This window comes from Podospora bellae-mahoneyi (genome assembly GCF_035222275.1).
Source record: "Podospora bellae-mahoneyi strain CBS 112042 chromosome 1 map unlocalized CBS112042p_1, whole genome shotgun sequence".
In the NCBI taxonomy this organism is placed as follows: Eukaryota; Fungi; Ascomycota; class Sordariomycetes; order Sordariales; family Podosporaceae; genus Podospora; species Podospora bellae-mahoneyi.
In genome coordinates this window covers 3865792-3890621 of record NW_026946359.1, presented here as the reverse complement: position 1 = coordinate 3890621, position 24830 = coordinate 3865792, and the positions used below count along the sequence as shown (strand labels likewise).

The 24830-nt window shown below is 52.2% G+C and overlaps 14 protein-coding genes and 1 non-coding gene across 15 annotated transcripts; 5 read left to right on the top strand and 10 right to left on the bottom strand.

Annotated features, from left to right (window-relative positions):
• Positions 1–160: 160 nt before the first annotated feature.
• On the bottom strand, positions 161–1870 carry QC761_112000 (uncharacterized protein; the record flags this gene model as incomplete). Its single annotated transcript, XM_062874485.1, has 1 exon — positions 161–1870. One exon carries the CDS (start codon positions 1868–1870, stop codon positions 161–163), a length of 1710 nt encoding a protein of 569 aa, XP_062737616.1.
• A 479-nt stretch (positions 1871–2349) lies between these two features.
• Positions 2350–2901, top strand: QC761_111990 (uncharacterized protein; the record flags this gene model as incomplete). The annotated part of the gene is made up of 1 exon (XM_062874484.1): positions 2350–2901. The coding sequence occupies one exon, from the start codon at positions 2350–2352 to the stop codon at positions 2899–2901; it is 552 nt and encodes a 183-aa protein (XP_062737615.1).
• An 807-nt stretch (positions 2902–3708) lies between these two features.
• Positions 3709–5067, bottom strand: QC761_111980 (uncharacterized protein; the record flags this gene model as incomplete). Its single annotated transcript, XM_062874483.1, has 1 exon — positions 3709–5067. The coding sequence occupies one exon, from the start codon at positions 5065–5067 to the stop codon at positions 3709–3711; it is 1359 nt and encodes a 452-aa protein (XP_062737614.1).
• A 615-nt stretch (positions 5068–5682) lies between these two features.
• On the bottom strand, positions 5683–6060 carry QC761_111976 (uncharacterized protein; the record flags this gene model as incomplete). The annotated part of the gene is made up of 2 exons (XM_062874482.1): positions 5683–5845; positions 5915–6060. The coding sequence occupies 2 exons, from the start codon at positions 6058–6060 to the stop codon at positions 5683–5685; spliced, it is 309 nt and encodes a 102-aa protein (XP_062737613.1).
• A 572-nt stretch (positions 6061–6632) lies between these two features.
• QC761_111973 (uncharacterized protein) lies at positions 6633–6949 on the top strand (the record flags this gene model as incomplete). Its single annotated transcript, XM_062874481.1, has 2 exons — positions 6633–6825; positions 6885–6949. The coding sequence occupies 2 exons, from the start codon at positions 6633–6635 to the stop codon at positions 6947–6949; spliced, it is 258 nt and encodes an 85-aa protein (XP_062737612.1).
• Positions 6950–8036: 1087 nt separating this feature from the next.
• On the bottom strand, positions 8037–9329 carry QC761_111970 (uncharacterized protein; the record flags this gene model as incomplete). Its single annotated transcript, XM_062874480.1, has 1 exon — positions 8037–9329. The coding sequence occupies one exon, from the start codon at positions 9327–9329 to the stop codon at positions 8037–8039; it is 1293 nt and encodes a 430-aa protein (XP_062737611.1).
• Positions 9330–10303: 974 nt separating this feature from the next.
• QC761_111960 (uncharacterized protein) lies at positions 10304–12324 on the top strand. The gene is made up of 5 exons (XM_062874479.1): positions 10304–10741; positions 10803–10905; positions 10978–11144; positions 11201–11235; positions 11299–12324. Exons 1-5 carry the CDS (start codon positions 10702–10704, stop codon positions 12265–12267), a joined length of 1314 nt encoding a protein of 437 aa, XP_062737610.1. The 5' UTR covers positions 10304–10701; the 3' UTR covers positions 12268–12324.
• Positions 11375–13243, bottom strand: QC761_111950 (uncharacterized protein). The gene is made up of 3 exons (XM_062874478.1): positions 13022–13243; positions 12460–12957; positions 11375–12369 (listed from the first exon to the last, which is right to left on the bottom strand). Exons 1-2 carry the CDS (start codon positions 13044–13046, stop codon positions 12689–12691), a joined length of 294 nt encoding a protein of 97 aa, XP_062737609.1. The 5' UTR covers positions 13047–13243; the 3' UTR covers positions 11375–12369; positions 12460–12688.
• A 370-nt stretch (positions 13244–13613) lies between these two features.
• QC761_0013130 lies at positions 13614–13705 on the bottom strand. Its single transcript has one exon. It is a non-coding gene; the product is annotated as a tRNA-Glu (tRNA).
• A 339-nt stretch (positions 13706–14044) lies between these two features.
• On the top strand, positions 14045–15874 carry QC761_111940 (uncharacterized protein; the record flags this gene model as incomplete). The annotated part of the gene is made up of 4 exons (XM_062874477.1): positions 14045–15043; positions 15116–15208; positions 15265–15290; positions 15347–15874. The coding sequence occupies exons 1-4, from the start codon at positions 14734–14736 to the stop codon at positions 15872–15874; spliced, it is 957 nt and encodes a 318-aa protein (XP_062737608.1). The 5' UTR covers positions 14045–14733.
• On the bottom strand, positions 14395–18435 carry QC761_111930 (uncharacterized protein). The gene is made up of 2 exons (XM_062874476.1): positions 16238–18435; positions 14395–16187 (listed from the first exon to the last, which is right to left on the bottom strand). Exons 1-2 carry the CDS (start codon positions 16493–16495, stop codon positions 16062–16064), a joined length of 384 nt encoding a protein of 127 aa, XP_062737607.1. The 5' UTR covers positions 16496–18435; the 3' UTR covers positions 14395–16061.
• Positions 16897–18572, top strand: QC761_111920 (uncharacterized protein; the record flags this gene model as incomplete). Its single annotated transcript, XM_062874475.1, has 3 exons — positions 16897–17002; positions 17107–17638; positions 17868–18572. The coding sequence occupies 3 exons, from the start codon at positions 16897–16899 to the stop codon at positions 18187–18189; spliced, it is 960 nt and encodes a 319-aa protein (XP_062737606.1). The 3' UTR covers positions 18190–18572.
• A 1391-nt stretch (positions 18573–19963) lies between these two features.
• Positions 19964–21683, bottom strand: QC761_111910 (uncharacterized protein; the record flags this gene model as incomplete). Its single annotated transcript, XM_062874474.1, has 4 exons — positions 19964–20870; positions 20956–21141; positions 21196–21468; positions 21535–21683. The coding sequence occupies 4 exons, from the start codon at positions 21681–21683 to the stop codon at positions 20462–20464; spliced, it is 1017 nt and encodes a 338-aa protein (XP_062737605.1). The 3' UTR covers positions 19964–20461.
• Positions 21684–22576: 893 nt separating this feature from the next.
• On the bottom strand, positions 22577–23911 carry QC761_111900 (uncharacterized protein; the record flags this gene model as incomplete). Its single annotated transcript, XM_062874473.1, has 1 exon — positions 22577–23911. One exon carries the CDS (start codon positions 23909–23911, stop codon positions 22577–22579), a length of 1335 nt encoding a protein of 444 aa, XP_062737604.1.
• Positions 23912–24290: 379 nt separating this feature from the next.
• QC761_0013070 (uncharacterized protein) lies at positions 24291–24652 on the bottom strand (the record flags this gene model as incomplete). Its single annotated transcript, XM_062871952.1, has 2 exons — positions 24291–24380; positions 24533–24652. Coding segments are annotated over 2 exons (210 nt in total), but the record flags the coding sequence as incomplete, so codon positions are not given.
• Positions 24653–24830: the final 178 nt, after the last annotated feature.

The window sequence follows — 24830 nt, the reverse complement described above, 5'->3', positions numbered from 1 at the left end:
AGATGGGTTGGTTTGCGTTCCACAGGCGGCCTCAATCATGTCTCTCTCTCTGTAGGTGTCCATACAACCAAAAATTCCCCATTGGTGATACAAGATGAGCCCTAGTTTATATCCTGTGAAACAACACACACTCCCACTCCTACCTAGTCTTTACACCCACTTACACCTTACTCACCCTAACCGCCATCGGCTCCATCCTCGCCTTCTTCTCTGCCTCCTTCCTTCGCAAGATCCATTCTCCCGCAGCTACGCCAGCCGCCAGCCCCGCAAAATGAGACGTAACATCTATCCTGCTCCGCGCAGCCCTCGAGAACAAGAATGAGATGTTCGTCGCGACAACAAAGGCCAAAAAGACAATCCCCTGCAACCCTTCACTCGGCGGGGGAGGGAACCCAAAAATCCGGTGGCCGTCAAGCCGGTGCATCCAGCAGTACGCTCCAATAGCACCATAAACCGCACCCGACGCTCCCAACGTGCTGATATTCCACCTCTGGCGGAGCACAAACTCCGTCATCGAAGTCATCGCCGCCACGAGACCGCTCCCAAGGTAAAGTCCAAGGAACTTGGCCCGTCCAATGTCATCGTGAAGCAAGGTGCCAACAACCCAGAGAAAGCCCATGTTGACCGCCAAGTGACCAAACGCCTGATGAGAAAACATGGCGCCAAGGAGGGCAAACGGTTTGGGAACCGCCGGCGTGATCAACAAGTACTTGTTGAACGGCGCCCACAGCGCGGGAAATTTCCAGGCCGCATGGACCAACGTGTTCAAAAGAATGAGCGCACCAACCGTCGCAGCTGCTGGGGGAATCTCAGGAAACCAGCGCTCGTTGCGCTTCGCCGGCTTGTAGGTATAAACGTAAGCCCCAAGGCCACCAAGCAACACAAGCACAAACGTTGCCGAAGGCCAAAGACGCTGCCAAGCCGACAGCCTCGGTGGTTCCTTCAAGTCAGACGTAGCAGACGTGATCCATTTCTGTACCGTAGGGCTGAGCTTCCCAAACTTTTCCGGATGGGTGAGCGGCGTGAGGGGACCAGCAACTCCGTTCCTTTCCTCCTCTGCCTTCTTTGCTTCTTCTTCCTCCAGACGCTTCTTCTCGGCCGCCCACTTCGCTTCGTTCTCGATGCGGAGCTGTTCCACCACACTATCGCCATAGACACTCTTGTTCTTTTGTATCGCGCCCTTGTACAGCTTATTGGTCTTCCCGGTCGGTTCTCGCGGCACCTTCTTGGCATCCAGTTCCTCCGTGGTTTCGGGCGTGGCGTCTTCCTCCAACGCCTCCAGAGCCGCCAGCTCGTCTTCAGCGCGCAGACCGGCATTGGCAATCTCATCAACTGGGTAGTGATCCCGAAGATAGGCAAGAGCCTTTTGCCGTTGCTCCACAGTATAGCCGTAGGAGCGGCCCGCAACCGTAGGGTCTTCGAGAGTACCAGCGACGCGGCGGCCGTGAATAATCTTTAGCAGTTTGTTTGCATTGTACGCATCGATATCGGCCCCAAAGATCGTGTGGACTTCTTCAGGCCTGAGATCCTTGCTTGTAAAATCCAACCCATCCTCATCGGTATAATTGGGCGGCAGCTCGATGTAGTGCTTGTATACTATCCTCCCCCCAAAGACCGTTCGAACCCCGAATTGTTGCACGGCTGTCGGCCACGGCAATGGCTTTCGGAGGAGGGTGTGACTGGTGATGTTCCGACCAGATCGTCGTCTATGCTGGAACTGTCGGCTATGACATGGCGGAGGGGTCGACGAGAGAAACCGGACCGGAAAGACGATCGGCGTGGACACTGGACGGGAGAGTCTGGAAAGATGGTGAGTGGCTACCTGGACACTGGGCCGGAAGGCATTCACGCCCAGTGAAGAGCAGCTCATTGTCGCAAATCAGGCGCCAGCCGTTGCGCCGACTTGCGCAAACTGACCATCAAACTGTGGGAAAGCTTTGGTGGAGCGGGAAATGGTGGGTTGAATGTGGTGGAACAGGAAGCTTGGGCCCTCCACTACCAAAAAGAAAAGACGGAAATCGCGAAAGCGTTCCTTGAACCCACCACCTCTTTCCGGCACGTCCCGGCAATATTGGTGTGTCTGATTGGTCAGATTACCTTCCATCCAGCGACCCCACTGCGGGAGCGAGGGCGACTGCTCCACGTGGGACCCTGGCTGTTTTGCCGCCGCTGCCATCAATCGAAGCTCTTCCATCCAGCAGCGTTCCACCATCAAACAGAACAGTCAATCTTTCAAACAAAACACCACACACTCTCCACGCCCCCAAGTCTTATTCCCCAACTCCCAATCCCCCTCAACTTGACAACTCCAATCCGAACCACCAACCCATCTATCCCACCGCAACCACAATGTCATCCTCCAGCACACCCATAACCCCCTCCGCCTTCGCCTCCGCCCTCCCCTCCCTCCCCCTCCCCTCCCTCCACCTAAAAGTCCTCGAACTCCGCAACTCAATCGCCCACCTCGACTACTCCAATGAGCAGCTCCACCCCTTCGCCCACCCCTCCTCCGGCCCCCCCGACCCCGTCTGCGTGGAAGCCATCTCCGAAAACAACATCGTCATCGCCCGCATGCAAGAGCGCATCAGCCTCGTCAAGGCAGAGGTCGAGACCCGCGGGCTCAGCTGGACAGAGTTCCAGTCAAAAGAAGAAATAGAAAAACTCGACAAGCAAGAGCCTGGGGTGGTGGCAGAGACAAATGGGGAAAGGCACTCGGCCTGGACGGATGGGACTTTCCAGACTGGGAGGATTGTCAATGGGGAGGTGGTGATGGATGATGTTGCCGGGGGTGGACAAGCACAACAAGGGGGCTCGATCGGTGATGAGGAACTAAGACGGAGGATGGAGGAGAGGATGAGGGATATGGGTGTGGATGATGAGGAGGGGGGTATGCATCTGTAAACTTTTGTTGCCATGATTAAAGCGGAAAAAAAGGGCGTTATCGGTGTTTTGTATTACTATTATGAATGGGGTTCAAACGGAAAGCTGGAGGGTAGAAATCTAGCCAATATCTTACTGTGAAGCTAGAAAAAGCAGACAAATCTTATGCTGGCCTGAAGTCTTCCAACAGCCAAGGCATGGCATCACTCGTCAAGTTGTTCTGGCACCTGATTGTAATGATAATTCTTTCAATTTCTACCACGCTACCTTCGCCATCAACCTCATCATCACCCCACAACCACCCCATCACCTTTTCATAACACTATATTTGACCAAAGACATTTAGGAACTAGGCCCCAACCACTAACAATAGAGAGAGACAGTTAAACAAGTAGACAAAATCCAAGGGCATGCTCTTGCTTTGGTGCAATGCTGACAGGACACAAAAACGGAATTAAAAGTAAAAGACGGATGACAGTAAAGGCAATTTTGCATTTGTAGCCCCTTCCAGGCGAGATGGCCTAGGTAGCCCCATAAAAAGACAAAAACTCCTCCAACACCATCGCCCAGCACAAACAACTAGTAGTAGTATTTGAAACAAAACAAACGACGATACCCCCTGCCGACTCCCTTGATGTGCAAATGCGACACGTTTCGATACCACAGAAAAACACAAAAAAATATGCTGATGAGGTTCAATAAAAACACCCAATAATGACGATGATGATGATGATGATGATGATGATGATGCTTTCCCAATTTCCAGAGAGAGACTGAGAGAAGGAAGAAACGAACAAAAGGAAACATGATCATCAGCCTTTCATGTTTTCAAGCTGTGATCTTGCCAGACGATTCTGTTGATCTCGAATTCGTGACTGTTGTTGTGCTGTTGGTGACTTCTTGAAGTGGCGAAGAGGATGTCTTTTGTGATGATGGGACCTGGTCAACGACCGCAGAGCTGAGGATGGTAGCCAGTCTTGGTTTTTGGGCAGCATGTGTTGGGTGGGTTGGCATGGGAGGGGTAACAGAAATACCCGCCTCAATGCTCTTGGTGTTGTACTCCTTCTCGTCGTCAGAGTCAACTTCGGGAGTGGCTACTGAGCGGTGGTTTCTCCTTCTCGCCATTCGGTGGTGAAGATCGTCAGAAGAGTCATCGGATTCGGTCGAGAAGCTGGTCGCTCGTGTAGTCCGACGGCTTCTTGTCCGCACAGTCGAAACGGTTGTCCTTCTTGACCTTGTCCTAGCAAGCGACGCGGACGACAACCTGTCGTCGAATGGCGTTTCGCCTCTCCGACTCTTAGCCTCAAGAGCCTTCTCGCCAACCAGTCTGCCCAATGACCCGCTTCCCACTGTCGATACCGTCCTTCTCGAGTTCACACTCATCAAACTCGCACTTCTGCTAACCGGTACCTTGCCCTCCATGACCTTGGCGGGCGGCGGAGGCTGCAACATCCAGCGAAGCCCATCCTTGTGGGCGGGCTTGCTGCTGACAACCGGTGGGTGGTATTCGTTGACTGGTGGGTTTTTCGGTGCAAAGTAAAAGTCGTATCGGTCCTGCTCAGTAACCTGCTTCTCCAAGCCAAGCTTGGACTCGACAAACCGCCCAGCAGACGAGCTAGCCTGCTTAAGAGCATCCACGAGCTTCTGCGTCCTCCTCTGACTCTCATACTCGTGCCCCCAAAGTTCCTCATCCTCGCGTTGGTATGGCTTCAGATTCCAGTCGTCGGCGGTCGATACCGATATCGTTTTGCTCAGCGTCGGGCTCGCCATCTCCGCATCTCCTACTACCGTAGGGGCAATGGTCGTGCTGACTGAAGGTCTGGGCCCGACGGTAGATGTTGGACTCCCCATGTTGAACATCACGCTGCTGCCCGCGCCTATACTCGCACCGCCGTCCCTGCTCGCCGCTGTCAAGCGCCGTTGACTCAAGCTCTTGCTGGACCGATCGATATTCTTCCCCTTCTTTGGTAAGCTTGGACCCATCTTAATTTCCTCTTCCCAGTAGGGATTCGTCTGGAATGGATCTGGATGTCGGTACAAGTGTGGCTGCTCCAAGATGATTTGTGCCTTCATTTCTCTCTCCTTCTTGGCCTGCTTCGCCGCCTTGTGGTTTCCAACGCACGCGTAACATGGTGTGCAGGCCAGATAGTAGAAGAGGGCCGACTGGACGGCGGAAAGGTAGGACATTGCTGGGCCACCGGACGTGTAAGTATTCGTTTTCTAGGACCGAGTTCGTCCCTCTCTTCGACAATATGTCTGACAATGTATCCTCCAAGAATGATCACTGTTTCGGGATGTCGTCAATCGTGGTCGCCTTTCGCTTAGGATTCGGTAGCGCCCGTCGTTGACATACCACCGAAACAGGCAATCGTTAGCATGTCATGCAGCAGCTGGGCTGAGGTAGCGAGCAAAGTAGATCGTGTCGAGGTTCTATATCGCAGGTGGGTTGGCTGTTACGTCGAATTGATTGTTGAATCGAGGTTCCAATGTCGTGGTTGACGGTCGATCGTTGAGTCGTTGAGGGTGGAACGGGGGGTACCAGGAGGACGATGGGTTGAACACCGTTCGAAAGCTTGAAGCTAAAATGTCCCTTCTGCGCCCCAGATGCGCCTCGAATGATCAGCCGCGTCAGCTCTTGGTCCAATCCCTAGATCCGGCGCCTTGATCGTGCGTATTATAAAAGGAGGGGAATCGCGGGGTTCGAATGGTTAGGTAGGATGAGATGCACACTCTGTTGTGTCGTGGCAGGTCTTGGTGTTCTTGGGGGAAGTCGTGGTCGTTTAAGGAAACGTCGGAAGGCCTTCAACCGGAGCTCTCCATAAGCCCGCGTTTCCGGGAATTCGATGCGGCTTTCTTTTGGTCAATTGGCCCCCAAAAACCAACAGTTAAAGGGCGGACAAATCGAAAGAAAGACCCCAGAAAACAAAAGGAATCCAGATATGTAGTCGTGAGAAATGTGTAATGTCTGCCGTGTGTAGCTGTTGGTTGTCTGGTTGTTGTTGGCGGGGAAAACACACAACACAAACACACTTACAAGCAACACAGAGAAACACACAAAACACACGGGAAAGTTGGAGTCCGAAAATGCAACAAAGGAGAAAGCTGAAAAGCCGCAATCAAACTTGACGTTGAAGAAACGATTAAACAAGGCGGGAACCAAGCCATTCGCAGCAAGGGCATTCCCCCGAGGGGCTGGTAATTTGCATGCGAAACAAATCCGGGGGTAAGGCACCACGATGGGAACAGGGGGGATGGAAATCAAATGTGCAACCCCACTCTGCCTTCCCACACTCCCAAAACTCCGAACAATGAGGAGGCGTTTCGCATTCCCCTCAAGCCCCTCAAGCATAAGAAGGAACAATTCTCGCCATTTCTTACAACCTATCCCCCTCCTCTCTGATGACGTGTAGAAGTTGGGCATACATAGAAGCCTCCCCTCAGCCCTGAAATAGTACGCAGCTGCCTCACCCCCACGAATTAGCACTCATCCCCTCCCCCCAGCTTCCCCAATCTGCAAGCGAAGACAAAGAAGACACGCAATTCCATCGCATTACGCCTGCCCAATTAGATGTCATGGGCCTTGCCTAAACTAGCAGCTGGCTGCACCACTTAACCGTCGTACACCACCACCCACCAGCCCCGACATCTTGGTTGCATAAAACAGACGACGGACTTTCTCGATAATTGTAACACCGTCCCTGATGAACCAAATACCTAAATTTTTTGGTTAGGGCGCGCTCATCACTGCACCGATGTCCAAAATGGCTCTCGATATATCCCCTCTTGTTGTTAGACCTCCAGTGTCAATGTCAAAGCGATCTGTAAACACCATCATAGCACACCATTTACCCCCCCCCCAAGGTCTCCCCCATCTCATCGGGTACCAAATTTGTCCTTCCCGTGGTGCATCTCAAACGAAACACATCATCACCGCTACACACCTGGGTACGAAACCCCAAACTTTACCCGCTGCAAGAGATGGCGGGGTTTCTCACTGTTTTCAGTCCCCAGTTTTGTCAACACTATCTATATGACCATCACGATATACCATCTTAAAGATGAAATATAAACCAAACATCCATACCACAATGTATATATCCAACATCTCTATCCAACTTTCTAGTCCCCTTCTAGAAATCATTATTTCATCTCCTGTCAAAAACCCTTGGCAAACCCCCCACCCCACGGTTCTGAGTCCGTCACGTTAAATGAGCCTCCCTTTCCAACCCAGCATCATCTTAGACCCATGATACTCTAACCCTGTACCTCAGCCACACAGCTTCATTTCAATTCTCACTTCGTATATCTTTCACCATCATCAAAAACAAACCAGCATCACCAAATGCCTACCTTTATCATAGCACTCAGTAACTGGCACGAAATCCACAGATGGCACTCTTCATATGACTCACGTCCAAATATCACCAACAAGTAATGCATCTTTCATGTAATAGTATATTTCCCCCAACCACAAAGTCGCAACTTCTACCAGCCAGCCAGCTTCCTTTTCAACAAGTCACAAAACGAAAAAACAACCAGGCCTCATGATTGTCGCCATCTTCAGTAGTAGTAGTAACTAACCCTAACTACTCCCATTCCCATCTCATCCCTTTCGTGATAATTCACCCAGCATTAAGATACTTCCCCCTCCCTCCCATCCATCGTCCCGCTGCAAAATCATGTTTGTTTTCTTCGTAATGCGAAAAAGCACAAAAGCAACTCAATCCTTTCCCCCCCCTCGTCAAATTACCCCTTCCCTCTTGTTCATCGCTAAGTTGAGCTGGCCCGAGCGAACAAAAAGCACCAATCTGAAAAACAACTGCAGAAAAAAAGCGCAATCGGTGAGGCCTATCTGTTGGAGGACGATGACGAACGGCGAGCCCCTCCCCGTCCTGACCAAAACGACCTTTTGGGTAATGTACATGCATAAACAAACTCCAGTTGCCCTTTTTTGCCAAATCAGAGAGAAATGAGAACGAAAAAAGACCGGTGAAATTTTGTTATAACAACAAATTGGGGATTAAAACTGCGTGATGGAAACCCGTATCCCCATTATGAAAGAGACAAATAACGAAGACAGTAAAGGTGAATCCGGTGCAGTCGCCTCTCTCCTTAAATGCTTCCATTGTTCCATGACGTGCCTCGCTACTGCCAATTTACACATCCCACTCCTTGCTGGTCTCATCGTCGTTTGGAGTCAGAGCAGCAAAGGATGACTGCTGGGAGATGATCTTGGCGGGTCTGCTGGGAGCGGTGCCATTGGTAGCACGGGGCTTTGTGGCAGGCTGAGCCTTGGTGGCGGCGACTGGCTCAGACTCGCCGGCGCTATCGGCGGGGGAGGTAGCCTCGGCCGTCTTCTTCTTCTTAGACTTCTTGGATGGAACAGTGTTCCAGGCCTCTTCATCTTCGATCATCTTCATCTGCTCCTCCTCGGAGGGGAGGGAGGCAATCCAGTTGTTCGGGGCACCGGCCTGCTTAGCAGTGGAGGCTTTGGAAGTCGAGTCGGTTTGGGTGGGAATAGACACATCGGTATAACTGTCGGTGTCGAAGGTGTCGAGTGGCTGCACAGGAGCTGTCTGGCCATTGGTGGGCTTGCTCTCAGTCTTACCGGTGGTCCAGACAGATTCCTTGACGGCCTTGTTGGTGAATTCAGAGCCGTCCTTGGCAGCGCGACCCTCAGCGATGCGGGCCTGTCGTCTTTGGGCCTCCTCGGCGACCTTGCGCTGACGCTCGTCCTCTTGGCGCTGCTCCTGCTCCTGCTCCTTCTTACGACGGTTTTGTCTCTGCTTCTTGGTTTCCGTCTTCTCAGGCTCCTTGGCCTTCTTCTCCTTCTTGGGCTTCACCTTCTCGGTGTCGGTGAGGCGGAGGACAGAAGGACCGGACGACTTGGGCTCAAGCATATCCGAGACATCGCCGGCATCCGCAGCTGCGACGGCAGGGGAAGCAGCCGAAGACGCGTCGTCATCGGCGTCAACGCCGGCAGTTGAGGAGGGAGCGGAGACCTTGGGCTCCTTTGGCTTCTCGTCAATGACCTGGGCACGAGACTGCTTCACCGACTTTTGTCTCTTCTCGTCGGCCTTCTTGGTGGCATTCAGGTTTGTGCCCTGCTTGATGCTGGCCAATTGCCTGGCAAACTCCCTGTTGTCGACCTCGTCATCGGAGCTATCGTTGGAGGGTTTCGACGAAGCAGCCGATGGCTTGCTGGCACGAGTCTTCAGCTGGGCGGTCTTGCCCGTCTCCTCGGTGTCTTTAGAGTAAGCTTCCACCCTTTGTCGCTTCGCCTTCTCCTTGGGCTCTTTGCGGTTCTGGCCAGCAGGCTTCTCGGTATGAAGCTGGCGGGCAACTTGACGGACAGCTGGTCTGTTCCTGTTGTCAAGATACACCTTGTAACCGACGAGAGCGCTGGCAATGACGGCCCAGCCGACCAATGTTGACATGTTGACACCCATTGTGACGGGGTTGTGTGATGTGTTCTAGGAGAGATAGGTGTATCGATGTAGATGCGCAACACGCACAAGACGGTCAACGCAGTAGCCTCGCGTGTTCACAAGACGGTCGCAATCGCGGTCGGTCGCTGCTGCAGACGGGAACCGAGAGGCTTGAGCTCGAAGCTTCCTGCGGGGTTGGCAGATGATGGCTGGTCGAGAGGATGGTCTTTGCGTTGAGCAGATCGACGTCGGGGTAGACCTGGATACTCCAGAAGGGTCTCTCTCGCCTTGATGGGCTAGGGGTGAGTATTATGGAGCAGAGGGTGCTTTGCGACTTGTCAATTGAGTGAATCGAAAGAGGGAGATCAGAGGGGGAGGGTAGAGTGAGTGGTTTGATATCTGGGGGGAAGAAAGGGGGAAGAATTTGCAAGTGCTCCTGAGCTTTGGGTAGGAGAAAAGAGGGCTTCAAAAGTCTTGATGGAAAGCCACAGCGGCGGCGTGTCTTGCCAGGTGAAAGGTGTTCAGAAGTTCGGCTGCGTTTCCCTTGGCCTGCTTCATCTAGGGTGGAGAGAGTGCACGGTACACCCCTGGGACCCAACTTGGCAGCGATGCTTCACGTGATTGGCCGAACGATATCGGCAGCTGTTCAGGGGTGATACGAAGGCTGGACCAAACTGATGATGACATTTGGCAGGTTACGTGAAATATTGAAAAGATTGCTCAATAGGTATCAAGAGCAACTCTTTTGACCCATATCTTTCTCTGTTGGCTTTGTTTCCGATATGGATACGGAGTAGATGCTCTTCTCAGTGTCAACAATCTCACCACCTCAGCTATCAGGGCTTATCGGATATCGTGGTGGAGACACATGGCAGTGAATCAGTTCAGCATGAGCATCCAAGACAGGGGCATCCGCAACTCAAAGATGTTGGGATGGCCTTCTTATAGGGAAGCTGCACCCTCACCGGCACTGCCCGTACATGGCGGCCACAACCCTCCAATGTCTACATAACCAAAGCGGACGAGGCCGTTGACTGGGCTGCAGTCGGAAAGATCGAACAGCAGCAAGATTCCAGACTAGGAAGGTGGGACATCTCTGCCCACCATCCTGGCGGCACAAGCTCCCAGTCTTTTGCTGGAAACCAGGCTGGCCTTGTTATCAGTTCAAGGCCTTGACCTAGGGCCTATATCATCTTCTCCTTGTGAGCCGCGAAAACTCTTGGGGTGATTTTCTTGGACGGTTTGAGATAAGAAGTGTTACCTCCTCTTTGCCACACATCTTTTTTATCTTTTTAAATTGTCAAAACTCATCAGGGTCTCCAACTCGTACACTTGGAACATACACAGCAACCCCGCATTTTGCACCCTCTCTGCAAGCACAGATATTCCAGTCATGGCGCCCAAGAACCGCATTATCATTGATACCGATCCAGGTTGGTACTGTCAAAACCTAAAATCACGATATCTGCATATGTACTAACGCAGCCAACCCAGGTGTCGATGATGTCCTGGCACTGTTGCTGGCCCTCAGCGCCTCTCCCGAGGAGCTCGAGGTGGCCATGATTTCGGTCACATATGGCAATGTCCCGCTGCAAAGGTACGACCCCCGGGTCTCGCTTGTGGAAAGTTCCTGGAACATGTCGAGAACTGTTGTCTGACGCGGCTGCAGATGCCTCCGCAATGTCGTGGCCATGTTTCACGTGCTGGAGAAGGAAATGAAATGGCGCGAGGCCAACGGCAAACCTACCTTTGGTGCCTTGAACGCTTACAAGCCTATTGTTGCCGTTGGTGCTTCTCATCCCCTTGAAGATGAAGAGCTGGTGGCGGACCATTTCCGTAAGTTTAGTCTAGGAAAGTTCGAGTCCTGAGGACAACCCTAACCCGCGTTATAGATGGTGAGGATGGGCTGCATGGTGTTCACACAGCTGTAAGATTTCCATCTGTTTACATCGCGAATAGGGGTATCATTTGGCTAAACTGGTATCTGTAGCACCCTGACCTGAGCCCCGCGGATACCTGGCGTACCCTTTTCGGTGACAAGGTGGAGGGAGCTACAGACTCTGATGAGCCACCATCATTCTCCCGTTTCTTCACTCCTAGCAAGGGTCCTGCCCACGAGGAGATCCTCCGCATCTTGAGGGAAGAGCCAGAGGACACCATCACAGTCGTTGCCGTTGGGCCACTCACCAACGTTGCCCTCGCAGCCGCTAAGGACCCTGAGACCTTCCTCCGCGTCAAGGAGCTTGTTGTGATGGGAGGTGCTGTCAACACCATTGGAAACGTGACTCCTGTGGCCGAGTTCAACTGCATGGCCGATGCTGTTGCCGCTGCCAGAGTTTACGCTCTCACGTCCAAGGTCCCCTCATCGACAATGCCACCAACAATACACGGCAAGTCAGTCTTGGGTGCCTATCCTGAGAAGTTGCCCCGTCAACTCAAGCTGAGCTTGTTCCCCTTGGATATCACTACTCCCCACGAGCTCCACAAGGAGACTTTCAACCAAAAGATCCAGCCGCTGCTGAAGCAAGGCAGTCCCCTTGCCAAGTGGACCGAAACCTTTTTGAATGGCACTTTTAACAAGATTGACTCGATGCTCGGCGAGGGCCACAACGAGGGCCTGTCCCTTCATGACCCGCTGACCATCTGGTACATGCTGACGCGCGACCATCCCGAGTGGACGACTGTGCCCAAGCCAGAAGACATCCGAGTCGAGACCTGCGGCCAGTGGACAAGGGGCATGCACGTCATCGATAACCGTGGGAGAGCCAAGCCGGCCGAGGTCGACAGCACAGTAGAGACACACCCCGAGGACCCAATGGATGCCGTCACGTTCGATGAGGTTCCTGGTGACACGATGGGGTGGCTCAGTCTGAGAAGGGGCAACAGAATCAACAGGGTAGTGGCGTCGCCGGGCCAGGATGCCTTTGCTGGTATTTTGCTGGACAGAATCTTTGCCTAGGTGTAGGTAGAAATTGTCTGATATGGGGAAAAATAAAACTCTGTAGATTCCTTCCTATGATCACCAGCTTTTTTCTTTTACTCATGGGGTATCTCTTGAATTCTTTTGCGTGTTAATGTCAGCGAAAACGAAATATGTGTGTGTGTGTGTGGGTGTGTGATTTGTGAAATAAGAGAGAAAGAGAGGGCATACCCATCGAGGCAAACCATTGCACATATATGTGTGCGACTCCTAAACGCCATAACTGTTTCTCAAAACTTCCTCTCCCAATGCTGTAGTAGAACCGCCGCTTCCCAAACCTCTTTTTAACTGGCCATTATCATTTCCTTCACAGTCAAAACCCAGCTCTTAACGTGCCATTCTTCTTTCTCCTTTGTATTTATCAAATCTTTAACCTCCCCAGTCTTTGCCTCTTAGTTGCTTAATGCTTCGTAGTCCCAATCACAGCCCCTTTGACCTCGGCCCAGTTGATGCTGTCGTCTAGCGCCTCGTCCACGAGCCCGATCGTGCAGACGTTCTCGCCGCGGATGAGGTAGAGGCCCAGGGGAACCTGGGCCGAGGGCTCGGCGTCATCGGGGGTGCGGATGATACGCTCGATGGTGTTTTGGAGGACGAGGTTGGTTGTGTTGTCGTACGCGGCGAGGGTGCCGACCAGCGTTCTGCCGTCGGTGGTGATGATGCAGACCTTTTCTGAAGGGGACAAGGTTAGTATGGTGGGACGAAAGGGGAGGATGGGGGGGGGAGGGGGGCGGACTGGAGATGTAGCTGTTGATTGACATTTTGTTGTGGGTTGGGAGGTTGAGAGTGAGAGGAGGGGTGCTGTTGTGGGGTTGGTAAAAAGGAAGGCTTTCAGAGGTGGTTGGCGATGTGTCGGAGGTGCGAATTGTGAATGCGGGAAGGGGTGGTTAAGAATTATTTTGGATACGCTTTGCTGTTTGAGCTTGAGCCTCACTCGTGAAGCTCTCCAGAGCTTGGCCAGCCTGACGCGCCCTGGTGGCTTGAGTAGGTGAGTGGGGCGGGAGAAGCTGGCTTGGTGGGGGTATTGTTGTATCGGGGACCGCATGGATATGAGGCTATCGGGGTCCCCTTTTCACCCCTGAGAAAGCAAGTAAATGTTAATCTGTAGCTTTGTGCCGCCGAGAGGGAACTGATAGCATAATCTTGCCTCTGTATCAATGCTACATTTACAAGCTCTATTTCTATACAAGGGACCACAATGAAGGAATGCACTGTAATAGATTGTTTCATCTTATCGTATTTATGATCATCAAGATCCACATCAAAATTTGTTTTATCAAGCCATCCCTGATCAGCACCAGATAGAAGCAAAAAAGCAAAAATAAGGACTCGGATACCGGGAGTCGAACCCGGGGCTGTTGAGAGAACAGACACTTCTGAGAGGTGAGAGTCAACGATGTTACCGCTACACCATACCCGATTTGAATCGTGAATGGTCCGATTTTGATGAATGGTTGGGGAGAGTACGGTATTATGTAATTACTGGATTTTGTGACCAACAGCATTCAAGATGGAGGCCATATCCGACTTAGAGAGGGTCATACAGTCAGAAAGAAGCATTTACAGTTCAAAGCAAACAGTGGAAAACAATCACTATATCTATGGCGGCAACAAGAGACTTGTCAGTTTCGTCCTGATAATCCCCCTAAGAGAGAAGAACCTGGTATTAGGAGCCACTCGACTCTCATGCCATGTCCAGGAGGCCTCTATGCAGCAGCTTGTTACACTACAGAACAGCCATCTATCTCTTCCCGATCACCACGTTTTGCCCATCTGGAGCGTGGAATCCGTCTAGAATAGCATATCGATATAATTTGTCACTGAACGCTTTCCCTATGTTGTGCATGTATCAACGCAGACACAGCCACATATCGATCAACAGTCAAAAAAAAAAAAAAAAAAAAAAAAAAAAAAACCTTGCATACAGATCGTCATCCTCGCCGAGGCTGCCGCTGTCAGGGTAAAGAAAACAAGCCGCTTCGTCACACACAGCGTTTCACGACGTATAGCGCGCCTGCAGAAACCCCTACTATCAGGCTGAACAGAAGGGTAGTTCGCAACATTTGCAAGCAAGTCTCGGCGAGAAGCAACATTAACAATGCTGTTGAACTACATTTCGGCCTAGGCATCCCCTTGGCATCGATATCTATTGCTTGAAGGCATCACCAAATACTTGGCAATGCCTTCCGTGAATGGCGGTTATAAGAGGGGGTCACGATCCCAAGCTAACAGTTCCTCCATGTGTTACCCCGCAAAAGCCTCAACTCCGCCCCCGCAGATCTCCAACGTTGTAAAAGTAGATGTTGGTGGGGGTCATTAGACAAACCTCACTCATCCCTTGCGTGGATTTCCGGGTTTCGAATCATATTGCCTCTTTTGAAACATCCCCGTTGGTGGTGGTGGCCTGTTGAAAAGAGCGACTCTCGGACTGTTTATAAAGGATCCACCATGGTTCGGACAAGAGCAGCAGCAGTAACCGGCACGCTACAAACATTCCGCCTCTGTATATCTCGTCAGTCCGTATCATCTAGAATACATCATCCTCGCATCGGCCAACCACTTCGGTTCATGTCGTCGTCCGCTATGGCTGCATCCGCCAAGATGACAACGTCAAACAAACTGAAGCAAGTCTTCACCGAAGGCAAGCGGCCAGCTATGGGCTTCTGGCAGATGATTCCCGGTGCCAATGTTTCTCGTGTACTGGCCAGGTCGGGTGCAGATTGGGTAATGGTGGACTGTGAACACGGCAACATCGACGGTAGGAGGCCTATTCCGTTGTAGATCTATGTCAATGGTGTGACCCCAAGACTAATCTGTGACACCCTGCTAGATGCTGCAATGCATGACGCGGTTCCGGCCATTGCCGCCCTGGGTGTGTCCCCTATTGTTCGACTACCAGATATTCAACCTTGGATGGTGAAACGTGAGTGTTCAGATGATCTCCCAACTATCCGGCAGTGGCTGACGTTGTGCTCACAGGGGCATTGGATAGCGGTGCACACGGAGTGAGAATGACAGAACTCCCCTTGTATTGAGTGAGTCCGGCTAACCATAGGTTCAGATACTTGTACCGCTGATCCGGACTGTTGATGAGGTCAAGAGCGTGGTATCAGCAGCCAAGTTCCCACCACTGGGAACGAGAGGATTCGGTTCCCCGATTGCGGTGCAAAACTTCCATCCAGAACCGACGCTTACAGAATATCTTCAGCAAGCCAACGACAGCCTGTTGACCATGGTGCAGATCGAAACCAAGGAGGCTCTGGATTCCGTGGAAGAGATTGCGCCACTAGTTGATGTTGTATTCATCGGGCCTTTTGACCTAGGCAACAATATCGGCCACCCAATTATCAACGGCAAGACGGATGCTGAGTTGGACGATGCTATTGCCCGTATCTATAAGGCGACGGTGGCAGCTGGCAAGAAGTGTGGTATATTCTGCACCGGTGGAGAGCAGGCAAAGAAGTACGCTGATATGGGATTCCATATGATCAACGTGGCCACGGATTTTACGGCTCTTCAGGCCACAATGGTGGACGCACTCGCCGTTGCCCAGGGAAAGGTTCAAGGTGAGAAGGCCGCTTCGTATTGAGGCTGTGAAGAGATGTCTAGCGATGGGAGGTTTACATGTACAACCGTGATTAGCACAGCTGTACTCTCATCCTTCCACGGGCTGTCGTACGGTTCGGACTGCTAGACTAGATGGTCCAGAGCTTCGTATATACGATAGCAAAACAAACGACTGACATCATTGGTCATACTGGAGGCCGTCGGCATGCTCATGACTTTTCAACAAGGTCCATCTTTGCTTTGACCTGGTCTACTGTAAACCGATGCATCAATTTGACGGCCTGGGAAGACAGCTTGGGATCTTCTTCGGGCGCCTCAGACTTGCTGATGTGAATCTGTTCTTGAATTAGTTGCTTTGCATCGTTCTTTATGCGAGTAAGCTCACCACGGGGACATCAAAGTCATAGAGATCCAACCATGGTTTGGACTTGGGATCAACAATGTCAACCTCTTTGAAGGCAAACGGCCGTTGATCCCAGACGTCTGATAAAACTGATCTTGCCTGGGTGCATAGTCCGCAGGTTTTACGTGTGAAGAAGGTTATTCTGCATGATTGAAGGAGACGAGCGGTAGCCCGCATGATTGCTTGGTATGAAGCTCGGTGAAACAGGTGTATTGATAGGTTATTGTGATGAGTTGACATTGAAAGCGAGTCAGATATCGAAACAGGCTCATGGTCTAAGGCTGTTTAATTGCCAATGGACTAAACCGTTTACGGCTAGGCCAGATCTCTAAACCCCGGCCCGCTGGGCAGTCGCGACGACGCGTTTCCACAGCTTCCCCGCCCCCACCAACCGTATCAGCGACAGCGGGCAACGGGGAGCTTCCATTTTCTTCGAGAGAGCTTCCATGGATGCCCTGAATCTAACCGCCCGAACCCCTTTGTTTGGCAGCGATTAATTGTTTGTTGTTTTGACATCAACAGCCATCAACAGCGACAGTTTTCGCTTCCTCACCACCAACAAAGTCGATTCCTATCTCACAAAGACAGCTCCAGTCGACCCCTCCCCGCCTTCCAGGTACCTACCTAAAGCTCCTGTCACCATGGCTCAAAAGTGTGTCCATCAAGGTTGCGGCAAGGAGTATACAGACCCCGAAGAGGTGTGCCGCTACCACCCCGGTCCCCCCGTCTTCCACGAGGGCCAGAAAGGTAGGTCAACCACCATCCTGCAGCTTCCCTCTGGCCTGCCTATCACATTGATATCTCTAGACCCCGCCAAGCTGACCACAACCTTCTTTTGCCTCCGGGAACAGGATGGAAGTGCTGCAAGCCGCGCGTTCTCACCTTTGAGGAATTCATGGCCATTGAGCCATGCACCGAGGGCAAGCACAGCACCACCGATCTCCCGCCAAAGATCGAAAAGAGGGAAGCTGCTCCGGAAGGTCTCGTCGAGACGACAAACCTCCCTCCCCCGCCACCCCGTGCGCCCGTCGCCGCCCCCCAGCACATACCCACTCCACCACCCCCCGTCGCCGAGTCGGAGGATGACGACGCCACAATCGAGATTCCGGACGGCCGCGTTTGCAGGCGGAAGGGATGCGGTGTAGCTTACAAGAAGGGCTCCAACCGGGAAGGCGAGAGCTGCGTGCACCACCCGGGAGCGCCCATCTTCCACGAGGGCAGCAAGGGTTACAGCTGTTGCAAGCGCCGCGTCCTCGAGTTTGACCAGTTCATGAAGATTGAGGGCTGTAAGACAAAGGACAGGCATCTGTTCGTCGGGAGCGGAGAAAAAGACAAGGCCAAGACGTCGTCGGCTGGTGGTGAAGAGGTCCTGGAGACGGTCAGGTGAGTTTACTCTACTCCCTTGTTTTCCCCCTCCCTTCCCCATCGCGATTTCTGCTTCATAGGCTTTCCTACGCGCGAAGCAAGCCAAGGCCGCGGCCAAGACTGGGCTGTGTCTGCGGGTATCCTATCGAGCAGAAACATATCGATCCACCTCCCTTCACCGCCGATGGTTGGTCTAGACGGAAACACATATGCTTATCGCCGCCTTTTATTTTTCATTCTTGTACAGAACCGACTTTTACCAAACCCCTACATCGGTGATTGCCTCGTTCTTCCTCAAGAAGATCGACAAGGAGGCTTCCAAGGTGGAATTCCAGGACAAGACCATCGACCTGGACCTTCTGACGACAGACGCGCCCATGCCGAAGCGATACAAGGCGCAGATCCCGCTGTTTGGGACGATAGATGCTGCCAAGTCGACCTTTAAGATCTTGGGCACCAAGCTTGAAGTTACACTGGTCAAGGCGGACGGCAGCTCTTGGCCGGTACTTCGCAGCGACGATCGGCTGACGGGTGAGATTCTTCAGGTTGGACGAGCCGGAAGGGCATAAGGAGGGGGGTATGGTGATGGAAATCAAAAGAAGCGGAAAAATATAGAGACGAAAGTCATGTGAAACTTTTTTGTATCTTCTCCTACAATACCAAGACCGAATGTGACATTTGCCAAGGAGCGGCTCGGAGACAATGTTTGCCAAGTTGTGATGGGTTGCCGGGTATTCAGAATGCTTGACCAGACTTCGCGGGAGACCTTGTTTTTTCTGTTGAAGGGAATTACAGATATTAGGATCGGATCCGGGGGGGTTATTAGACCTGGTAAGGAATAATGGGAACACGGGGTTAAAGGCGTGAAAATGGTTGGATTCGGGGGGGGTTGAGATGCTGATGTGCGAAATCCCGCCTTACATAAGGCGCATCATGGAAATGCCATTTCCCGAAGATATGGGTTTTTGGAGGGTGTGAGATCGTGATGACTCTTGCAGGGTGTTTTGGGAGGGGAGGGGGGACGATCAGTCAGGATGTTTCTGAGGTGAGAGAGCAGCAGCACTGCCACATTTTTGGGAGAGGGAGATGGTTGGATGGAGGAGGAGTGTATGTTTCAGTCCGTATCTCTGGGATTGTTTTTTGGGGGGATGGAATGTAAAATGACTTGGTGTACGAGAGAGAGTCGGTAGTTTCATCATCCGAAACAATTTTTTTATCCCTTTCTCCCGATTTGGAGGAATCATCGTGACAATTCCCGGTCGGGTGGTTTCGCCTGGTGAACCCGGCGGTCAGGTTTGGATGGATGCAGGGTTGACATGGGGCAGGGGTGTCAGCTGATCACCCTTTGCCGTGTTCTTGGGTTTCTTGTCAAGAGCCATTCGTTTAGGGCACGTTGCTGTTGGTTGGTGAGGTTTGTTGAGATTGGATATGAATTTTGGTGAGGACTGATGGTGGTGGTAGTGACGTCTGAGAGGGGGTGCGAGCGTACTGTACCCGTCTCGTGCCCGTGACGCTGGTCAAAGAAGAACGAATGACATCTCCCACGTGGGAAAAAAACTCACCGTTTCAATTCACGGAGTTTTTTTTTTTTTTTTTTTTCCCTACTTGGGCGTGTGTTGATCGGGGATACGGAGTGTATCATGCAAAATTCTCTTTCCCATGTTCGATGATTCATGCCCAATATATGGTGAAATGAAACCTTTTAATTCTGGACGGGATGTCGTCTGTGAGGTCGTATCCCCTTTCCCTTGAGCCACGAAATCCACCCGTCAAATCTCACCCACCCCCCTGCCGGGAAGTATGGTAGATCTACCGTGCGTGAACCGAGCGGCATCTCATTCAGATGCTGGGAAACTGCCTATTTGGGAAAGTGGGGGGGTACACACTCCTCGCAAACAAACTCGGATGAACAGAATAGTTTTATGGAAATAGAAAACTCAAATACAACGTATCACCGCAGGAAGCAATTGTAATCCAGATACCCGATTCATCTCTTCTTCTCTCTTTCCCTTGTGTGTGTGTGTGTATGTGTGTTGTTGTTGTTGATAGTAACAGCCCGTTATCCTTGGCTGTCGGCTTGGCTGACCTGTGTTTGCATTCCCGCCTGCCGCGGAGCGGGACAAGGGTGACGAGGGGCTAAAAAGGGGGCGTAAACACTAAACAAGGGGGGACGGACAGCTGGATCTGGTGGGCGGTGAAGTAAAGATTTCCCCCCATGTTCATATCTCACGGCCACTCCGGGCTATTGCAGTCCGAGCCAAAAGAAATGACGACGAGGAAGAGAAAAAAAAAAAGGTATCGTTGATTTCAAGCGTGGCTGTGTGCCTTTGAAAAAGCATGGCAAAAAAGACACAGACCACAGTAGTAAGACAAAATGTAGATAACGCAGTCATGTGTGACTCAAACTTTCAACTCCCAACCGGATACCCTACCAGTTTCACCTTCCCAATCCAAAGTGAGAGACAGAGATAAAAAGACACATGTATCAGAGACAAAAAACTATGCGAGGAATTTCCAAATCTCCCAAATGATGAAATGTAAAACACACATACAACCAAACTCGCTCTTTCCAAAACGATGATAACAAAAAAGATGCAATGTTCCGCGCGCTTGTGTACCCGATAGCCGATTCCCATTTGTTTCCTAGGCCATCCATGAAGGAAAGAAAAAACTGACTCTCTCAATCTCCCGCAAACCCAACCACAACGCTAAAAAATTCCAAGCCCAATCCGTTTCCAATTTTATCCTCCTAACCAGCGCACCGGCGCGTTGTCCAAAAGAAAGAAAAGCCAATCACTTTTCCCTGTGATCCCAAGCCAATAAAGTAAAACTTGTGCAATGTCATACAGGGGAATCCCTCGGCAGCACCGTCGGTGGTGTCGCACGAGGCTCTGGCGTCGGCGTCGTCCTCCCAGTGGTTGGCAATTCTATCTTGACGACCGGCGATCGGGGCTGTACTGTAAGACCGGCAGAAGAATAACTCGGCCCGGGACTGGTCATGGGTACGGGTAGCAGGGCAGCCGGCGGCGGACTCGAGATTGCGCCGTTGATGATCGTCGTCATCCCCTTCCGGAAAGCGACAATGACGTGGCCGCCCTCGCCTCTGCAGATGACCTCGCCCCGATCTGCCCCGATCCTCCCCGGGTCTTCCGTGAATCTGATAATCGGGGATCCGTCCGGGGTGTATCCGACGAGCTTTCCTGGGATTTCGCCGTCTTCCTTCTCGCTCTCCTCGCCAAAGAGTGTTTGTCTGGAAAACATCATTGGTTAGCAAAATGGATAGTCTCTTCTGTCTCTTTTGTCTCCTCCCGGGGAGGTGCATATGGGTGACATACTCTCTGCTGATTGGCACACCATTCAGTTCCATGCGACTGGAGCTGCAGTTTGACACGGCACGATGGCGAGCCCTGCTCCGGCTCCTAGACCGCATCCTTTCAGCCCGCCTGCGTACCGAGCTGTGAAGCGCGTGACCGATGCCGGCAACGACAAGTACAGGAGTACCCAATGCCAACGCCCAAGGGCTGTCTGGTTGTTAGTGATGGCTTCATTTTGAGGGGACGAGACGATAGACTCACGGGTTCTTCCTAGCGCGAACGCTGTTGTAGACCGCAAGGAGGATACCAAAGATGGCAATCAGTGACCCAACTTGCAACATGGTCCATGTTGACCAATATAGCGACATGAGGTCCTCTCCATCGCAAAATTGCAAGGCCAACAGGGCATATACCTCCATCACAACGGCAACAACCGAGATACTAGAATAGAGCGCGCAGACATAGAAGCACCGTTTCATCTTCTTCTTGTATTCTGGACATCCCGGCTCCAGGTCTGAGACCTTTTCCATATCACTAGACAGTAGTCAGCGCCCATCCAATTTCCCACCCCCCCCCAAAAAAATGAGGACATGAACTGACCCGCTGTATTTCCATGACGACAAAAAGAGCATGGAGACAACAAGGATGAAGAGAAACCAGTAGATAAAATCAAAGGCCTGCCGGTGCAGGTGCGAGGCAAATGCTGCATAGTATAGACATTTGGCCTCGTCTCGCTCAAAGGCGGCCATGGTGTGGCGCTGGTGTACCGGTGCGTTGGTAAAGACGTTTGAAGAAGAACGAAGAACAAAATAGGAAGCAACAAGTCTGATGAAACGGCCGAGCGGTGAGAAAGTCCAACGTTGAAGAAGCTAGCGTTCCAAGACTGTCTATTCAAGTGGCGTGTTGACCCTGTCATGAACATGGACCTAAAGCTGGGGGCCGGGGGAAGGTTGGGACATAAATACGTATTAAAATCGTGGCCAGCGCTGGGGCTGGGAGGGAGGAAGGAATGGGGTGGACGGGGGAGATAAAGTGACGTAGAAACAAGTACACTTGGGCTGCGGGCCAAGCCCGGTAGGTACACCCGATTCAGATGCCGTCGGGGGCCTTCGTAATCAGGACGAAGCTGGGAGCGACACAACACCCATGGCAGAGACAGGCATGCATGGCATGGGGAGGGGTGGGCAAACCAAACAGCGCAGCGCGCGGTCGTCAACTGGCGTCTGGGGAACGGGAGGCTGCTCCACCGGTTTCTCCCTGGGCTGGGTACGCATTGTTTTGGGGGTGTACGAGGCCACGGGTAGGGAGGGCCGCAGAATTGCGCCTTGCACAGCAATCGATGTGAAAGGTCTTGTATCCCATCTCGACGGTTTAGCATCCTAGATTTTGATATTATGCTTCACACTCTTGGCAACCACAACGGACAGCGGCCGATGAGGTGCCCCACGGCCGATCAACTAGCCTAGCGGTACCTAGGGAAGTTGGGCCAAGAACGTCCCGGGTCCGAAAGCGACGATCAAAGTTTCCGTAAGCCCCGGTGCTGAGTGCCAAGCTCCCTGGGCCTTACGGATGCGTGCTGGTCGTTATTCCATCTTCATCTTCCCGCCACCTTCAACTGCCGCTTATCTCCATTAGTTCCCCCCTAGTTCATACCCTCCATCAGGTCCACCGCATCCAGGATCATAGACCTGCTCAATAAGTACTCCCGGAGCCAGAGATACTCCTCCCCCTCCTCCTCACCATACCGGTGCTCCTCTGAGAATCCGAAAGCACACGCAATCTTGTCGAGGGCCGCTCTTTCGTCCTCGTAGAGCCATCGGTGGCCCAAAGGTGTTCCTATAGCCCACGTAACCCGCTTCATCTGATCATTGGCTGTAAAGGCCGCAACCATCCCGATTGTGCCGGTAAATCCAACATAGCAAAGTGCGCCAGCAAAGGCAATCTTGGTGGCGCTCGCATGGTCCCAGGCTGACTGAAACTGGGCAAACTCAGAGGCCAGGAGATAGAGCGCTAAGGGCACGGCACCAGCTAGACCTGCAGGAAGGAGCCCTTTTCTAATAACTTTTGCGCGCAGATAGGATTTGGAAGAGTATGTTACTTCCACAACCCCAATAGCAGCCTCGAGATTATCGGCCTCGATCGCCGCATTGAGAGCAGCTTCAGCAACGGCAGGATCCACGGCCTTGCTCGCTCTTCCCGGGTTGGAATCGGTGTAGCGGATGGAACCAGACACTTCCTTGGGCGTGGGTTTGCTGCCGTAGAGACCCAAGACTTGTGGCAGTGTCTGCGGTCTGCCAAGGCGAGCCTGAAGTCGAACATATTCCTCCAGCACTTGCGGGGTGATAACAACCGCGGGATGAGCGACGATCGCATATGCCGCTTCCGATACCTTGTCGACAACGTCCTCCGGCCGTAGCACAGAAACTGTAGTAGAGGTGCTAGATTGGCCAGCCTTTGCGGCATCACCTTCCAAGCCCAAGAGTCTCGAGACAGGCCTGTCTTCGGCCGCAGCAACGGCAGAGTGACTGGTCTGGGTGTCTGCTGCTTGCCTGACATCCGTCTGCGCACAAGCCCGCAGCGCTGTGAGCGTCATGTGCTCAGAGGGGATCCCCGAATGGGCAGTAAATTCCCTGGTGGTACGGTCAACGGCAGCCATGATCTCTTCCAAATTTGGCACATCCTGGTCCCCCACCGGTGAGCTGGCCTGGGCCGACGTGCTTGGCGAGGGGCTTGGGTTCTGGGTAGTACTTTGCGGTGTCTGCTGGCGTTTTGATTTTAGACATGTCTGCGAGGTCCCAAAGGAGCGAGTGGCGATCATCCAGGTAGGCTTTGGTGGTGATAAGTTGGCCAAGCGTCTGTTGGGATGTAGTGTCACGAAGCTACGCTTGGCCGTGCGCATCGATTGTCTGCCAGAGACAAGCTCACAAGCCTGGCAGACTTGCAGGCCCAGCCCGGCTTGGTACGGCCGACGAAGCATGGCTGTGGAATGGGCGGGAAAGGCGAAGGTGTCTTCTTTTTTTTTTTTTTTTTTGCTCGGTCCTGAAGCCGTCTAGCGCGTCGTCTCCTACACGGACTCTCTTTTCCCCAGACTGATGGTGGGTGGTCTGGATACCGAGTGAGGCAGAACAACACCCGGAAATGGACCAATTGATCGTATATGGGCGTGGGGGTAGCTGATTGTAGCTTGAGGGGGTGGGGGGGGGAGGGTGTTATGTACAAGAGGGAATTAAGTGAAAGAAAAAAAAAACTTTATGAAAAGTGAGGTTGAATCTTGGTGTTGCAGTCAAAAGAGAGCTCTCTGGGCTAGAGAAGATGGTGCAGATCCGTGCATTGGCGTTGAAGTGACCGGGGTGTGTTCAAAGCTTCCCCTCCCCGATTGAGCGAAGACCCCCACCGTATGCATCTTGCTGGCTAGAGCGTGCATCTAACGGGGTGGAAGCGGTAACCTGGGGAAAAACAGCCACACTGCCTTGGGCTAATTTTTGTTTAAGCACTTTTATGCCTAGATGGGCAATCAACAGGTAGATCCATCATCTAGTTATTTTATTGAAGTCAGTCCAAGCAACATGTCTACTGTGGTTGCGGATGTGACACATACAATCAACACCCCATAGCTCCCCGTCTTGAATCTCGGATCTCGGATCAGAGCATGTACACAAGAGAATGGGAGGTTTTGGATTTGGACTATGCTGTATGACACCGTCTCAGAATAACTCAAGCTGTCTCAAACATGAAAAGACTGTTGATAGGTTTTGAACGCAGACCCTTTTGTGTATACAGTAGTGGCAGAGTACCTATGGGCAGTGCCAAGGCTACACTGTGGCTTGACTTATTAACCAGTGGGCTTGTAATCTTATCTGCTGGAGCGCTGAGCCACAGTGCCCAGGAGTGACGCA

Bases quoted from the DNA above. Each gene is read 5' to 3' on its own strand.
- QC761_111960 (XM_062874479.1), top strand. From the start codon at position 10,702: ATGGCGCCCAAGAACCGCATTATCATTGATACCGATCCAG. The intron at 11,145-11,200 runs GTAAGTTTAGTC...CCCGCGTTATAG, and splicing joins GCTGGTGGCGGACCATTTCC to ATGGTGAGGATGGGCTGCAT. The intron at 11,236-11,298 runs GTAAGATTTCCA...TGGTATCTGTAG, and splicing joins TGCATGGTGTTCACACAGCT to CACCCTGACCTGAGCCCCGC.
- QC761_111950 (XM_062874478.1), bottom strand. From the start codon at position 13,046: ATGTCAATCAACAGCTACATCTCCA. The intron at 12,958-13,021 runs GTCCGCCCCCCT...TGTCCCCTTCAG, and splicing joins AATCAACAGCTACATCTCCA to AAAAGGTCTGCATCATCACC.
- QC761_111930 (XM_062874476.1), bottom strand. From the start codon at position 16,495: ATGTCAACTCATCACAATAACCTATCAATACACCTGTTTCACCGAGCT. The intron at 16,188-16,237 runs GTGAGCTTACTC...ATTCAAGAACAG, and splicing joins ATGACTTTGATGTCCCCGTG to ATTCACATCAGCAAGTCTGA.